The following is an 18,168-nucleotide window of genomic DNA, read 5'->3' as shown; positions in this document are numbered from 1 at the left end:
TTAACCTAAAATAATGGCCAGAATTCTCCTTTAAAGATGCTGTAAGCGATGTCGTGCGTGTTTTAGGCTAGAACATTTGTTGTCAGATACAGCAAACATCTCCTCACTATCCGCGAACTGCCTGTCCCCAGAACACACTGCAAAAAATCACGGTCAGCAACAAAAACAAAATGGGCCCACCTGCACCAAACTTAGTGGGGCTTAGTGCGCGGAAGCACAGAAGGGAGGGGACGGGATAAGGAGGAGGGACGGGCAAGCTAGTCTTGTTTTGTTTGAAAATACTTCTAACGTCAACAAGAAGCGAAGTCACCCAACATCGTTTAGAGCACCCTTAATAATAATAATAACGATGATAATAAGGATGATTAGACTATCTGGCTGAGCAGCATGTCTGGCGATGGTAGTCACGTCATGAGGAGTAAATGCAGATAATCATGATTAAAATGATAGATCTTTCTATCTGGGAGGGGCAGTGTGTGCTGTTAATCTGAATGTAAATGTGAGAAGCATTGCAACTCCAGTTTTAGAGCAGTGTCAATGATTCCAGACATGCTGACAGGAACGCACCATATGCACACACAGCAAGTGCAGGCCTGCCATAGACAGCATGCAGTTACAAAAAGGGGCCAAGCTCTTTCTATAGGGAGGGGGTGTTAAAGGGTTTTCACTCTGGAACCAACAATGAGATTTTTTACTTAGGGTGTGAGTCTTGAGACCTCTCAGAATCTGTTTAGGCAGGCAGCTGATCATATTCCCATTAAAGTTAAAGTTACATCAACAGCATCACCGATTAGAGGTATGTTTTGACAGCTCATAAATACTATGAATAAATAATAATGGGGTCACACATAAAGCTGCTGTATCAAATGTTATTTTACTCTGATGAGTTATTAAACATTTTTGGCCATCTGCCATTTATCATTGTCTTTGAATAAGAGACGTGTGTTTCCTTGCTCATACAGGATGCTCTATTTAGCACAGTGGACACAAGATCCATGGTTATGATCACAATATCATAACCATTGATCTATGAAGGAAACCAGATATATATTCCCCTTTTACAGCTGATAACTATTAAAGTTTGGTTAATCTGATGTTATTTTTACCTCCGAAATTGCTTTGTTACCTAGTAACAATAAAAAAAAATGAAATGAGTAATCATCCAAAAATGTATTTATGATGAATAATTATACTAATCAGTGCGGTGATATGACATAGTAATGCTGTAGTTGCTGTAACTGATGTGCATCATATGATTTATTATATACATTACAAAACTCCTCATGCAAGCAGACAACAGGATAATAGTGCCAGCAATTGTGTTGAGTGTTTGTGTGTTTTATCAGTGTGTCATAGCCCTGTTTTATAGCTGGAGTCTTCTCTCAGTTTTTAATTCTGGCTCTCCCACGACTCCCCGGTAGCAGCTGTTTAAAGAGTGCCATCCTCATCAGTGTTGATTACCTATTCTAATTCTATCTCGTGGAAAAATACAAAGGAAACTTGTAGTTATTGGCATTAGGATGTGGTGTTCTGCTTGGAAAATGCTCTATTAATGGCAATTAAAATGTCCAATTATCCGATCCCACAGCGGGAGCATCTATTGACATTTTGCAGTTGATTTGTAGTAATTTAGCTCGATCTCAAAACCTCTGCTCAGAGCATGTTAAATAGTGACAATCAGTCTGTTTACATTCACTCAAGAAATCCCAACAGGGTCTCACGGCAGTTCGTGAAATGGTCATTTTTAATCTAATGACTTGTGTACACGGACACGTTTATCTCGTTTTTTTCATGGTGGTCAGCACGTAATGGGAAGCATCTATTCAGAGGTTGGGTTTAGGAAAAGAACAAGGGCAAAGGAAACATATCACGCCGGAGACCATCAGTGGGTCTCTGGGGTGAAAGTCCTTTTCGTTCCTGTTTTTTCCATCTCAGGAACATTGCTAAGATCAGATCTGTGGTCTAAAGTGATGGAGATGCTTGTTCATGCTTTTATTTCTTCACATTTGGATTATTGCAATGTACTGTACACTTGTTTAAACAAATCATCCTTGGACAAATTGCAAGTTTTACAGAATGCAACAGCAATACGTTTGTCCAAGACCAGCAGGAGATCTCACATTACTCCGATGCTTAAGGCTCTTCATTGGCTACCAATTGGTTTTAGAGTGCATTTTAAAATTCTAATCACTACTTATAGAGCCTTGCACGGTCAAGCTCCCGCTTACATCCAGGATCTATTGCACGCCCAGTCGCCCACACTTCTGGTCGCTCTCTGAGGTCTTCCGGCCAAGACCTTTTAACTGCTCCCAGGACACGTTTTAAAACCAGAGGCGATCAAGCCTTTTCTATGGTGTCTCCAAGGTTCTGGAACTCTCTCCCTTTTAGTTTTGAGAGCCTTGGATTCTGTGGAAACTTTAAAAAAACACCTGAAGACACATCCTTTTTAGACAAGATTTTAACTAAAAATATGGCTTAGTATTTTATGTGTGCTGTTTTATTTGTTTTTCACTGTAAAGCACTTTGTGACCCTTCTTGTCTGTGAAAGGTGCTATATAAATAAAATGTAATTACTTACTTTTGTTTGACCCATCCACCACCCCAACCAACCTCCCTACGCTGATTTTCGGCTTTTCAATACTACTCGCTACCGTGGTCGTGCTGTGATCACGAAAGATGCTCCTCATTGAAATACAGTGGTTTAAAAAACGTGCAGACCACCACGCGAAAAAAGAGACAAACGTGTCCGTGTACACCAATCAATAGATTAAATAACGTGGTCATTTCACAAACTGCTGTGAGACTAAAATCCGGTTACTCAGAGATATCAGGTTGCACAGAAAATCAGACAACGCATTCACATACACTGCGGTAGCTTGGATACCTTAAAACTATAGCTGGGCAATATATGGATAATATATTGATATTGTGATATGAGACTAGATTTCGTCTTAGATATGGTTTTAAAGGCTGCATTACAGTAAACTGATGTCATTTTCTGAACTTACCAGACTGTAGTAACTGTTCTATTATTTACCTTTGCCAACTTAGTCATTATATCCACATTACTGATGATTATTTATCAAAAATCTCATTGTGTAAATATATTGTGAAAGCACAAAGTGTCAACACCACAATATCGTTGCGGTATTGATATCAAGGTATTTGGTCAATATTACAAATATTGTGATATGATTTGATTTTCTCCCTATTGCCCAGCCCTATTTAAAACTGCATATATATATATATATATATATATATATATATATATACACATATACACACACACACACACACACACACACACACACACACACACACACGTACTGTGCCGATTCCACCCCTACCCCGGCCTCATTGTGAAACCATGGATTACATCTTTCAAGTTTATTTCAGTGATGCACTACATTATTACTCTATGTAGGAATAAAGATTGACCTTCCACGTGACCAAGATGATGATGTGCCAGTATAGGATTCTGAATTGTTTTGGACAACAACCATATACCAACCAATACATTTATATTATGATGCCCACTGTGCTTTATCTAGGCTAAACTAAATTCCTACGCAACTATTTGAATTGTATGTTTAAGATGTTTGGGAAACCTTATCCATTGCTGAAAGGAGTTGCAGTCTATACAGATTTTCTGATGCTGGGTCTGCTCACATTTTATTTTAGGACAACATTACACTGATAGAGTGGTGTTGAAGAATATGCCTTTTGGGGAATACCACTATGGTCATTCTCGGAGATGTCAGATCTAAAGACCCTGTGCCCTGATGAAGCACACCAACCACAGAGCTGCTTTCAAGACCAAAGCAGTCAACCGTAATAACAGCTGTTTGTTACTATATGTTTTACTAAACCATGCCTATTCAGACTTCTTGACTTCTATTCATCAATGCCCTTTGCCGTTGTTCTATCAGCTAAAAGCATTGCAGGCATTGTTGACAGCATATACCGTATGTGTCAACTTTAAAGTCTCTGGATTGATCCATTATGAGATTTGAGATTATGAGATTGTTCAGTCTTAGTGGTTTCAGTAAAAAATAATAGTATCAAAACATTGCTTTGCTTTATACCAGGCTTATGACACAAGCTGCTTTTTCTATCATTTGATCAGAATCAAATCAATTGATCACAATCCAAAGCTCTGCTTTTTGTTTTTCTGACAAGAGTAGCTTTGGTTTTATGTCAAAAAGGATGCCAAGACACAGGCCCGATAAAGAGAATGACAGATGCTGTGTGCTGGGACAAGCTGTTTTTCTTTCTTTCTAGTGTTCTTGTTAAAATAATGTCTGCTGGCAAGAGCTGATTATTTTTTACTTGCCTGGTCTTTTTATTTATATAGCTCTGAATGTGTGTCATTGTATGCAAGTGAGCAGACAGAATGTGTGTTGTAATTTCCCCAGGTGGGATTAATAAAGCATACATTATTACATTATTAATATAAATTATATTAGAGGTCTGATAAATAAAATGTATAAAAATTCAAACTTAATATATGAAACCTAAAGTCCTTTGAACAAAAACACATAAACAAAAAAAAAAATCTAGAGCGCCCTCTAGTGGACAAACTGTGCAATACCAACACTCATAACATGGTTGACCGTCCGTTTTTAGTTTTAAAATATTAATTTATCAGTATTTTTTTTTTTTTTTATCGGCCATTATAAATGCAGAAACCGATAGTTCAGGAAATGCTGCCGATATATTGGTCGGACTCTAATACAAATATTACTTCATGTAAACTATGTTCTGGGTTTATATGCCTGAGCTTTGTCTCCAAACTGCCAATAAAAGATATAGAGGGAGGGCACACATGTTAGTGTGAGTGGCTGTCGGCTCAGTCTGCACACAGGGTAGGGCATGATTCTTTTGAAGTCAAGTTATGAGAAGGTTTTACAGGGTTTAAATTGCACTGGGTACACGCTTAATACACCCACCAGACAATCTGACTTTAAAGCAAGAATAGGCATTTTTGTTTGCATAAGTACAGAGAGGCTCAAATGTTTGGGCACCCTAGGTAAAAATTGTATTAATGTGCATAAAAAAGCCAAGAAAAGATTGAAAAATCTCCAAAAGGCATCACATGACAGCTAAGACATTTGTATAATATGTCACAAAAAGTAAGATTTCATTTCCATCATTTACACTTTCAAAATAACAGAAAACCAAAAAATGGCGTCTGCAAATGTTTGGGCACCCTGCAGAGTTTCTAGCATGCACCGCCCCCTTTGGAAAGCTGAGACCTGACAGTGTCATGGATTGTTCTCAATCATCGTCTGGAAAGACCAAGTGATGTCAATCTTAAGGTTTTTAATGCCCAGACTCATTTGATCTTGCCCCAACAATCAGCACCATGGGTTCTTCTCCAGTTGTCTAGAAAATTGAAACTGAAAATAGTTGACGCTCACAAAGCAGGAGAAGGCTATAAGAAGATAGCAAAGCGTTTTCAGATGCAAATATTCTCTGTTCGGAATGTAATTAAGAAATAGAAGTCATCAGGAACAGTGGAAGTTAAAGCAAGATCTGGAAGACCAAGAAAAGTATCAGACAGAACAGCTCGCAGGATTGTGAGAAAAGCAAGTCCAAACCCCCGTTTGACTGCACGATCCATCCAGAAAGACCTGGCAGACACTGGAGTTGTGGTACACCATTCCACTACAAAGAGATACTTGTACAAATATGGTCTTCATGGAAGAGTCATCAGAAGAAAACCTCTTCTACGCCCTCACCACAAAAATCAGCATTTGAAGTTTGTAAATGAACATATAGACAAGCTTGGTGCATTGTGGAAACAAGTTCTGTGGACCGATGAGGTTAAAATAGAACTTTTTGGCCGCAATGAGCAAAGGTACTGTACGTTTGGAGAAGAAAGGGCACAGAACTTAATGAAAAGAACCTCTGTCCAACTGTTAAGAATGAGGGGATCCATCATGCTTTGGTGGTTGTATTGCAGCCAGTGGCACAGGGAACATTTCATGAGTAAAGGAAAAATGGATTCAATAAAATTTCAGACGCTAACTTGATGCCATCTGTGAAAAAGCTGAAGTTAAAGAGAGGATGGCTTCTACAAATGGATAATGATCCTAAACACACCTCAAAATCCACTGTGGATTACATCAAGAGGCGTAAACTGAAGGTTTTGCCATGGCCTTCACAATCTCCTGACCTCAACATAATTGAAAATCTATGGATAGATCTTAAAAGAGCAGTGCGTGACAGACCAGAAATCTCAAAGAACTGGAAGAATTTTGGAAGGAAGAATGGGCAAAGATACCTCAAACAAGAATTGAAAGACTCTTGGCTGTCTACAAGAAGCCGTGATACTTGCCAAAGGGGGGTTACAAGTTATTAACTCTGCAGGGTGCCCAAACTTTTGCAGACTCCATTTTTTTTTCTGTTATTTTGAAAGCATAAATGATGGAAATAAAATCCAACTTTTTGTGACATATTATACAAATGTCAAATCTGTCATTTGATGCCTTTTGGAGATTTTTTCCATCTTTTCTTGGCTGCACATAATAAATAAAAATCTTTACCTGGGGTGCCCAAACTTTTGAGCCCCACTGTATATAACATTAGAATCACAAACATCTCAGCAGTAGCCATTCTCATTTCAAAGTGAAACATGCTAAAACCAATATGACCAAACTGGAGATGTCTGAGGCAGAAGTCAGAAATCTGGCCTTTCAAATACTCCTCTTCAGATACCTGGTGAGGTGATGCCATGAGTGTCATTTCTTGTGTTGATATTTTGGATATTGTAATATGACATAAGTGTTGTTTTTCCTGGTCTTACCAGACGGTTCTATCATTTGCCTTTACCCACTTAGTCATTATAGCTACATTACTGATAATTATTTACCAAAAATATAATTGTGTAAATATTTTGTGAAAGCACCAATAGTCAGCCCTACAATATAGCTGCAGTATTATTGTATTGGTCAAAAATATCCTGATATTTGATATTTGACCTCCTAATTTCCCAGCTCTAGTTTGAAGAGAATTTAGGTTGTTGACATGCAGGTGCAGGCAAGTGCTGTTTTATACATGCCGCTTAGTGGATGATTGTGGTTGTAATAAGCATCTACCAGATGTGATAATATGTATGTACACACCTGCACCACTGAGGTTACATATACTGTTTGTTGTGAACAGTTTAGGTTAACAGTGACAGTTACAGAACAGTTAATATAATAAAAGTTGATAATGTGGCCAAGCACACCTCTGTGTGTCTGTGGCTGTTCCTTGTAGAAATCAGCAGGCATTTGTGTGTTGTAATATGCTTGCAGGCATGTATTTCTGTAATACTTTTGAAATGACTCTGGGGCAGCTGTGTGTTTTAAATAAAATTGTGCTGCTCTTCTGGACTTTGCTCATTGTGTGTATTTGTTTACTGCTCTCCCACCCATGCCTTAACCTTTCCTGGTGTTCACTTATTGTATTGACTCAGCATGTTATGTTATTGACAGGAGGGGCGTTAACATGTGCTAGAATGCCAGACTCATAAAGAGAGTTCTGTATTTTTATGTGGGGACATGGCATATTAAGCAGCATCTATTAAAAGCAAACAGGTTTGGTGATCCAGAGTTGTTACAATAATGGTACATTCTTTTTTAGATGTTTGCATGAAGCTGTCTCACAGACTTTACATGCTTCATGACTCTGCAGCCTCAGTGGTTTTGACATGCTGGGTTTCCGCGCGGGTGTTTATTGGTTTGTGGTGGTAATTAGTAACACGGCTGTCGTAACAATAGCTATGGGGACTTAATGGACTCATGGGATTGACCACAGGGAATGCAGTCGGGGATGTGACCCATTTACTTAAGACTTTGCCCTCTAAATCTCCCCTGTGTGGCAATGTTACAGTAAACTTGGCTTTGACACTTGCACAAGCAGAAATACATCCAAATATGAGCAATTTGAACACAAATAGTAAACACACATACACAGACTTTTACACACAAAACTGGGCTTTCATCACTGAACTGCAGTGAAGAAAGCAGGCATTGTGTAGAGTTTGGTAGGGCTCAAACGATAGGGTAAATTAATTACAAAGAAATAGGCAGTGCATTAGCTCAGCTTCGCATAGAGCTGAAATGTGGGCAACAAACTGGGACACTGGCTTTGTTCTTGTCATCCAGTGTTCTCCCTTCTTTTTGGTGAGGGCTACAGGGAAACACACACACAGACACATGCATATCCTACCCAACTACCCAATATATTTGAATACTACTCCATTCCTATGTCATGCTGATTTCCTGCTTAGTCTGATCCTTAAATCAGGACACCATAATTACTCCTCTGTCTGTATGGCTGCCAGCCTGACAAAGCCTTTACACAGCCATTAGAGATGTGCTTCTGTAGAGAGCTAACAATAGTTTGAATGGAATCACCATGGCTGACCAATTCAAACTAATCCAAGTAGGAACAATGGTAGAATTGCTGTTGCATCTCTTATTAAAATACACGGTGCGCATGTTGGTGGGATTGTACCAAAGCGATGATTTGACATGAGGCTGTAGCTGTTTTTAAAGCTTGTTTCTGTATAAATATTAAATCAAATAGCCCACAAATATGATATACTTGTGTACTTTTTATTACTTTTTATTAATTATCATGTTATTTAACTATTATCCTCTGCTTCCTGAACACAAAACCTTATGGATATGTATGTGTTACGTTCCAGGCACTCTTCTGCAGAGATCAGACGGCAGTTCAATGGGAACTTTAGCTCTCAACACAGCCGAACCAACTCCAACGCTTCGGCCTCGGTGTGCCTAACTGTGGTGAGTTCCCTTTACAAAAAGACACATTGGCTTTTGAAATTCAGTCAGTTTTACCTGGCAGGTACTTGTCAAAATATCCAGGATATGTATTTTTGTTTGACTCACAGCTACCTGGAAAAAAGAGTATCTAGTTATTTGCATTTGAGCTGTCATATGCCACTAGCTGCAGGCAAGTTTCAGCAAGGAAAAGGATCAATGTGAGACATTTTTAACATAAATAATGTTAAAATGCAGCAACGTTTTCAAATGACAAAAATGACATTTTTTATGTACATAGTCTCTTATCCAGCTGTCTAACATGAACAGTGGGTTTAGAAATGTAAACAGACTAAAAATGAATGCTGTTTATATAATGCTGCTTCACTTAATACAAGTGATGTTAGCTTGGTGAGGAGAAATTCTGTGAACAGAAGGTCAGTGGAGTGGTTTTCTCTAATACTGCACTCACAAGGCCTTAGTGTTTATGCCTACATCATCAAAGGGTTATAAGCATATCTTCTTCACATCCTCTTTACTGTCATTAGTGCTGAGAATGTCTGACTTAGTGTGGTACGATTATAATTTGATTCATAGAAATGTCTGCCACAACATAAGTGACTGCTTTTGCAAAAACAGCTGCCTGCATTTATGAAAAAGTAGAATCTTTTCTTTCTCTTACAATAGCTGAGATGAGAACTTAGTCACGGCTTAACATGCTTCTGGTGAATCCTGGCTGACGCTGCCTGTTCTTTGATTTATCATGGTTTAGAAAACCTAGTATCCTCAGTTTGAGGTTGTTTTCTAGCCTCAGATGAGGCCTATCAAACAGCTAGAGGGATTCCTGCATTCTCAAGCAAGCAGACAGGATGATGCACAGTAATCCTTTGCAGGGATTTGTTCCCACTGCACTCCTAGTCTCTCTGTGGATCCCTCTGAACCTTTCTCTGCCTCCCAGATTCATGTTTCCTGTTGTCAGTCTTCCTGCTTTCTTATATTTCTGTCTCTTCCTCACATTTCTTCTCTCTCCACCGCCCTACGTCGCTCTCATTTTCTCAATTGTAAAGTTTCCTAAAGCTCTCAGGCACTAAGTCTCCTGACATATCTCCGTGCATGACTAACTGAGCTGAAGCCCTTTGATACTTAGCCAGTGATGATCCTTGAGCTCGTCAGCTGACAGGGTTTGAGGAGGAGTACTTGGACCGTCCATCCCACCCCAGCTCGTAGCATGCAACACGGCTAATCTCTAACCTGCTTGGGAAATGGGTCAGTGCCTTGGCTAACGATAGGCACTGGATGAGGCCTGCCTACCTTGCAGCTTATACAAGCAAATCTTTAATATGTTGGGATTTGGGATGCAGGAGAGGGGTTTTAATACTGTAATCTCCCGGGATGATAGTTTCCCATTATTCAGCAGTTGCATCCAGGCAACGGGTGAGGGAGGGATGTTTGTTGTTGCAGTCGTGACGCGGATCACTTTGTTGATTATCACAGTTCTCCCTCTCTATTACTCTCCTGCTATTTCTAGTGCCTAAATATGAGGAATGTTGAGTAATCCCTGTTGTAAATTTAATATATAAATTGAGAGATTAAGAGGAAAAGCCGCATGTGTTTTTGAGCATGTGTGCAGCGCCTGTGTGTGTGTCCACAAGCACCATGCACGTGTGTGTGTGTGTCTGTAGTTTCTGTTCCTGTCTGTTGAAACACCGGTTGATGGAGGGACGCCTTGCGTGATGTCACTTCCTCTTACATCCTGTGGTTTCTCTCTCTCAACTCTAAACTGCAATATACTTTGTCTGAACGCTCAAAACATCAGTCAAAACATCTTGCTGGTTTAAGCGATCATGCTTAACTTAAACATTCATTTTGATTAGCTACAAACCCTTCTTCCACTTTTGGTAATGCTGGTTGTTTCCTCTCAGATCTCCTGGAGTTCATAGCTTCTAGGAATATGAGGATCAATTTAAAGAGGATCTGTGCACTGCGTTGTGGCTTAGATTCAACAAAAAACATTCAGCGTCGTACTCAGCTGTAGGTTCCTATATCCGGAGTGCGCCATTTTGTACGCTTCCTTTTTATGGTACAGTTCTCAGCACGGTAAGTCTCCAGTCTCTGTACAAACACAGCTGTCCTTTAGTCAGACCTTAGATTGAGATTATTGGTAAACTTGATTGTCTTAAATAGTGTGATTCAGGTTAAATGTGGCTGTATTTTGCAAGAGCATTGTTTGCTGTAACTTCTTTACATGTTTGTTGTCCGTCCCTGCTCATGTTTGCCAATGCACATTGAGGTGTTAGTAGATGGATGGATGCTACTTAAAGAAGGCTTCTATAAGGATTTATATAACAGTTATTGGCTTTAGAAATTATATAATTTTTTTTTTTTAAATTTATTGTTGCATGTGTCTGCACAGAACTTTATCAATTGTAGATTGCAATGCTTCCTGCAGCTAAAAACAATCTCCATTCTCATGAATAGTTGCAAAGGCATCACTTTTATAATCGTCTGGCTGTCGATTTGGTAAGGAGGGGTAGTTTCTTGCTAGCTTATCTCATCACTCCACAGAACAGCAGATGCTGATCACAGTCAGGAATACATTGATTTGCATTAATTTGTTTTTTGTTAGCCTCCATACTAAACAACAAAAGGAGGCCATGCCACTTTGAGACAGAGAGCCAGAGAAATGCACATTTAGAGAATGCTGCCATTGTTGAAGTAAACGCCTCCACTATAGAAATGAGAAGGAGTTGAAGGTTTCTTCTATACTATAGACCTGCCATTTAACATTATAATGACATACTTGTTCTATCTGGCTGTCTTTGTATTGTTTGTTCCTGTGTTGCATGCTAATACCAACCCATGTGGTACAATTTGCTCTTGAGCAGAGAAAATGATCCTTTAGGGTGGATTGATGTGCAAAAACATGTCTGAAGGGAAATGGAATTTGCTCTCCTTCTAAAAGTTGGATGCAGCACTGACTCATCTTGTTTCTGCAGTTATCTCTTCATCTTCTGTGTGCATGTATTATTATCTGTTAGTGTGTAGGCCAGCGGCTGACTTTGCTCTGTATTTTTCTTTCTTCTGTCCCCTTCACACACACTTTTGCTCACATTCTTTCACACACTACCTGTTTGTCATGCAAATGCTCCTTGTGTGGGACAGTGTGCATGCTGAAATTCTTAAATATTTTTGGATAGTACTCAGGGACATTTTCTCTCTGAACTCTGTGCATTGTATCTAATTAGCCTAAAGACTTTGAGAAGACAATTATTAATTATTTAGAAATCTCTCAGTATGATAATGTGTTTTTTCCAAGCTTTTGCTCACATCAGCAACCGCCTGCCTACTGTAATCAGATTGGAGGTCTACCCAGTTTGCTGCCTCTTTTCTAAAAAAACCCCAAAAAAACACCTGCTCCATCAAAGTTCCCAGGTCGTTTTTGTGGTGCCCGGCTTTCTCCACAAAAGGGACGTGTTATCTCATCAGTTGTTTTTTTTCTTCCCGTGAAGTCTATTTTTTCTCATTGTGTGGACTGATTTATGATTTGAACAATATGTACTGATTCCAAGACTCAAATGAAAGTTTCAGCCCGTTTGCACTGTACATGAAAGTGATTCCAGCTTTGCCTTTGATCTGCTGTATCTCTGGAGTGAAGGCTGATAGAGTTTCTGTCTAAAAATAGGTTCACACAAGAAATGTCCTCTCTGTTTTACGCAGGCCAGTTTATATTTATGTATGTGCTCCAATCTTTTGTTCCTCTCCAGGTATGAGGTATCAGAAAATAGCCTTAATTCAACATGTCTGGTCCCACCTTCCTTCCGGTCTTTTCTGGTTTTCTCAGCTCTTCTCTGTGGACTTTACAAACTAATCAATCACTTTTCACAAAGAATTTGTCTTTTTTTAATTTTGTTGTTTTGTTTTTGTATCTTCCACATTTCCTTGTTATTTTTGTCACACAACCTCCTCTGACAGTTCAGAGGCAGTCTTTCTGTATGATTTACGTAAATGCTTTCCTTGTATATAAATACTATTTACTTTAAGAAGTTCTTATTGTTGTCCACCTAAGCCTGTTAGGATCCTTTAACGTCCCTTTAGCAAACATTACTTAACATATGTGTCCTAATTCTTTGCTCACTTCATCCATTCATTCTGCAGCCTCAGTCGTATGAAGCAGTGGAGCCCTTGGACCTGGAGGAGTTCCTGATGTCACAGTTAAGAAGTGGAGACACGGCCCTGATGCAAGAACTTGGAGACTTCCCTGACGACGACCCGAAGGTGGAGCAGGTGGAGAAGGAGTGTCGCACTGTTCGGCACTCTGTCCCTATAGACGGGTGGGTCACAGGATGTCTGACGTTGACCACAGAGGAAACCACACACTCAGTCTAAAAAAGAATCCTCCCTGAAATGAAATTGGCAAGCTGTTAGAAGAAAATATAGACGAATAGTCACAGACGATATTTCACTCCATAGCCAGCACCTTGCTGTGAGTTAACAACATTCAAAATCTATGTTCTCGAAAGTTTCTGGCAGATTGCTTAATGTAAAGGTTGCACATAAAAACATCTCCCTTGCATTCCAAGATACTTTTCAAGTCCATTTACGAAAGTTAATCCTTACACTGTACATCCAGCAACTTGAGAAATCTGAGGTACGACAAGCTTCTTGGCAAATAGAAAAACAGAAATTCATTATAAAAGACATTTAAAAGGAGTAAAGAGAAAGGGCAGAAGAGTTGAATAAAGTACAAAACTTTTTTTGTTTTTTATTTACTCATACATCAAGTGTTTAGAGTTAAAATATTTTGGCTCGGATTTATAGATCTTAGGAGAATCTTTGCAGTTGCAGTATAAGAAGCAGTTACACTGTCAGGACATATTGTAGTCTTCAATGCTGTCAGTGCAAAGTTATTCTGTCAACACATGCTATCTTAGTTTATTCAGAGCATTCACTTGTCCCGCACCTTGACCATGAAGTACAGATTAAGATAGCGGAGGAATGTAATGTTTTCAGTTGTCTGTGAATGTTTGCAATGTGTCTGCATAAGAATATGTGTGTTCTTATCCTCTTTGTCTCTCTCTTTGTAGACTGGAGTTGGATCTACATGTGAGAGACTGTGTAAAGAGTTACACTCAGCCATGGCTTCTGGTCACCAGAAGGTAAATTGTCTCCTATAGAAACACAACAGTTACGGTCTGAATTATTCAGGAATCTGAGTGGTGTAGCGCTTGCACATTTTGTTCGGTTTTACATAGATATCTTGAGGAATACCTTTTAAAAGTACATCTATTTTTGGAGTCTACAAGAAATAAACCAGATGTAGTCCAAGCTGCAGTATGTTATCCAAAGACCACCACAAGCATGACAATAACATAACTCATGCCCTCACCAGTATCTTAGCTGTCACACTGTGCAACAGGTGCAACTATCTGAGAAGTTGTGTATCTGTGAAACAGGAAACAAGAGGCCTGAGAGATCCTGATAAACATTAAACACTGGGATCCCACACACACTCACATACAATACCCACTCTACACTGTGACGTGTATGTTGTGTACGGCTGTTTTTGTTATCTAGTTTGATTAGAAGTGCAGAGGTGTATCAGTTGCCATGCATGTTGTTTTTAATGTTTTTGTGTGTTGCTGTCTGAGTCTTTGACGTGTGTCATTATTTGAGCAAATGTACCATTCCATCAGGTTTGTCCTGGTCTATGTTTCTACCATAAAGCCTTGACTTCACTGTTGAAACCATCTCTATTTAAAGACATTGTCTTTAAGGCTGCAATTTAATGTGTTTTTTTAATTTACCATTATATTAACAAACTATTATATTTTTAACGTGTGTGTGTGTGTGTGTGTGTGTGTGTGTGTGTGTGTGTGTAGGTGCCAGGGCGATGGCTGGAGTGCGTATTCGGAGCGAGTAGGCCTACACAAACTCCTTTGTAAACAGACTTTTGAGTCCGACTTCGAGCCAGACAACCAGCAGAAGCCAGTAAGTCCAAGAGCCGTTCTTGTTCAGTGTGGCGTGCAGTGTTGCCAAACTGGTATAATTCTTTACTTCTTCCTTCTTCTGTCAGTCCTGTCCTTTAGGGCTGGGTATTGTCACTGATTTCCAGAATTGATTTGATTCCGATTCACAAGATAACATTTCTGGTTTTGATTCATTAGGGGTATTTCAGTGGCCAAACCATTGTTGCTTGGAAATGAAAGCAATTCTACACTTGTACGGGGTTCCCTCAAACCTGATACTTTATTTAAAGATTAAAGGCCCAAACATGGTCTTTTTGGATTCTTTTATATAGCCTTTAGGGTCCCCTAAACTGTATCTAATTCCTTTTATAAACCTTATGGCCCCAATATGTATCAAGTCCTTTTAATAACCTAGTGGTCCCCTAAATTGTTCCTGAAGTTTTTTTTAAAAACCTTATGGCCCCAAATACTGTATCTAAAGTCTCTTTTATATAACCTTAGGGGTCCCCTATACCATATCGAGTCTCTTATATAGCCTTAGTGGCCCCTGTAAAAATTCTGTGTCCTTTTAATAGACCTTAGTGGTCCCCTAATACCTATCTGATCTCTTTCCCAAAATTTCCCTTGGTGTAGAATTACCCACTAGAGCCGTTCCCAATAGCTTTCCCCTTAGAGGGCCCCTTTCGGGTCTGAGTTTTTGGAAGGAGAAAAATTCTCGGGCGGGCAAGCAGAGGGGGGGTAACCTTTGGCCCTTATGACCTAAAATGGGACAAGTTTCCCAGATGGGGCCCTTCTGAGCTTTTAAATTTTTTCAAAAGGGGAGCAGGGGAAACCCGGCTCGGGTTTACACCTATCACCATTTCTAGCCCTGGGGGACCCTGAGGGGTTTGGGAAAAGCAATTTAAATTTTAAAAAAAAAAACAAAAAGTGAATTTTCTGCCTGGGACCTTTATCACATTAAAATTGACCCCAGGGAGTGACCCCCACTACAGCATCAACAATAAACTAAAATCAACTCAACAATACCCCATTTTAAAACCCCGCAGTGTTCACCTGCTCCGTCAGCCCCTTGGCGTCTCCACGTCATGGACATAACCACCCGAAGGTTTTTTTGCACTTCAATCTATTTTTTGCAATCGTGCGTAACACAGGGTTTAGCCCTTTTAAAAAGGTCTAAGAATGTTTTAGCTACATTTTTCAACCAGGCGGAGCAGGGGGCGTTTACAGAGAGGAGCGCACCTCGTTTTTAAACCCCCTTCTCCTTTCCTTTTCAAAACGCTGGGACGCAAAAAACGAAAATCTTGGGTATTGAGGGGGTGAAGTGTTTATTTATGGAAAAATTTCCCAACCCCTTCCCTATCACCAAACCACCCTGCCCTGCTCTCAGGGTTGAAATTCGCGGCCAGCGGACCAGTATAAACCCCCTTTGCCCGTTTTGAATAAATGCGTTTTTTTGGAAATATATATTTTTGGAAACACATTTGCTTTCTTAGAAAGTTTGCCCTTAAAACACATGTACTCTGAGCCAATAGGTGATACAAGTTTGGCAGATTATCTTAAGTTAAAACATATCCCTACCAACATATTGTAGATAGAGATCACAAATTAACATGTTCTGCATCTTGTTTGTGTATGGATTGAACAAGCAAAATACAATCTGTGGTGTGCCCTGGTAGACTACCACAAAAAAATAAAATACACATGTTAATTAGTAGTTAGTGAGCTGTAGCGGTGCTAGTAGGGGAAAGACAAGCTAGATTGTTTCCCACTGCACAGACATGAGACTGGTATACATCTAAATATCAGCATGAAAGCAAATAAGTGCATTTCCCAAAATGTCAAAGTGTATTTCCTAAGCAGAACTAGAAAAAAAGCTTTGTTCTTCAATGCCAATGTTTTTGCACTCACTTAAAGTGTCTTTTGTGAGAGGAAAGTCATTAAGTGAGAGCAGTATGGTAATCCATACTAATCAAGGCCAGAGAGACGACAATACTGGATGTTGAATGTGAGGGAGGAGTGGGAGGCCTGGCTTATACAGAACTAAACCCGAATATTATACACTCTAACACTCTTCATCTTAATGTGTTTAACTGGACTGTCGGAGAGATGTGCGATTAAATATGTGCCACTATTTTTTCTATTCTACTGCACATTTTTCAAATGAGCATCTTACGTCTGTATCCCTCAGTCCTTTACTTTCATAACGGATCCCTGCTTCAGTAGGTTACTAACAGTATTTCGAGCCAAATTCCCGTCCTCTCCCGCTACCCTCTTTAGCTCTTTTGTCTCATACTCCCTAGCTCTCAGCATCAGGCAGTCCCAGTCAGTCCATGTCTCAGTCAGCGCCACTCCCAGTCTCTGGCTGGTTACCCAGCCACCCCTCACCACCAGGCAGTCTCACCAGCCCCCTCCACTCTCCTTATCCTTGCCAATTCTGGTTAATCACCCAAACCAAAAGGCCCCATTACCGCCTCAGGCTTCCCATGAGCTACATGCCAGAAAGAGAGTGACAGGAAGGGGAAGAGAATGGAAGAACGGCACTATTGTACCACAGCGTTTAATGGGTCTCTTCTAAGGTCCGGTCTGGTTTAGTAATATCCCTGGGATTATGGCGTGATTGTCCCTTGGAGTCTCAACAGGGTAAGGCTTCACTAGAAAACTCGGCCAGTCCTTGCCTGTGGTTTGAGAACTGGGACGGGAGCTTGATGGATGATGGGAATGAAAGAGACAAGCTGGATGTAGCATGGGAGCAGTAAGGTTATGCCCTGCCCTCTAGCTTAGTCTGAGTAATTACATATGGTGCCAGTGCCAGCCTGAGAGACCTCTTACTGATGGTGCAGATGAGCCAATCAGTTAACGTTAACACAGTCTAATGGCAACTTTAACTGTAAACAGGAATAATAGGTTCTTCCTACGTTTAACAACACTCAATAACATTGAGTGGACTGTGGACAGGTACAAGAACAAGGACATTTTAAAGGTGCTTTACTTTCTTTTCATTGGAATCCCAAAAGAGGAAGATTTTTAAGTTTATGTTGTTGAATTCGTATAATGGTGGTAGAGGTTGTTGGTATTAATACACGGCCCCTTTCTGAATGAGAATCCTGTATATTCCAACCAAAACTGCAGAGGACACAGTGGAGAAGCCAAATGGCATTAATATGTTTAACTATACTCTGACCTCAGGGCGTCTGAGTGGCACATTTGCATATCACACTGTTATATTAAGTGAGTTAATTTATAAGCTTTGAGCTCATGCCTCTTCCTCGTGCTCATTTATTTCCAACAGGCCTGCGTTGTTGCTGGCAGGGCACTGGATGTCAGAAATATGCAGCATCTAGCAAGCTTGTTTTTAAGGCTATTGTAGCTTTGGGTCACTGAGTCAGCACGGCCCTCTTTGCTGCTATCTTTTTTGCCTGGAATACCGT

The 18,168-nt window shown here is 39.9% G+C and overlaps 1 protein-coding gene across 3 annotated transcripts in view; it reads left to right on the top strand.

Annotated features, from left to right (window-relative positions):
• Nucleotides 1-18,168, top strand: part of dock8 (dedicator of cytokinesis 8) — a 60,821-nt gene that overhangs the window by 4,274 nt on the left and 38,379 nt on the right. For 2 of the 3 annotated variants that reach the window (XM_032515187.1, XM_032515185.1), the window contains exons 2-5: nt 8,699-8,798; nt 12,930-13,105; nt 13,859-13,930; nt 14,654-14,762. In XM_032515187.1, coding sequence (XP_032371078.1) covers nt 8,699-8,798; nt 12,930-13,105; nt 13,859-13,930; nt 14,654-14,762 — 457 coding nt within the window. Of the gene's footprint in view, nt 1-8,698; nt 8,799-10,588; nt 10,872-12,929; nt 13,106-13,858; nt 13,931-14,653; nt 14,763-18,168 lie in introns of those variants that run through there. The other variant, XM_032515188.1, reaches the window with a different exon arrangement.

Source organism: Etheostoma spectabile, chromosome 5 (genome assembly GCF_008692095.1).
Source record: "Etheostoma spectabile isolate EspeVRDwgs_2016 chromosome 5, UIUC_Espe_1.0, whole genome shotgun sequence".
NCBI classification, from domain to species: Eukaryota; Metazoa; Chordata; class Actinopteri; order Perciformes; family Percidae; genus Etheostoma; species Etheostoma spectabile.
This window is presented reverse-complemented; position numbering and strand designations above follow the sequence as displayed.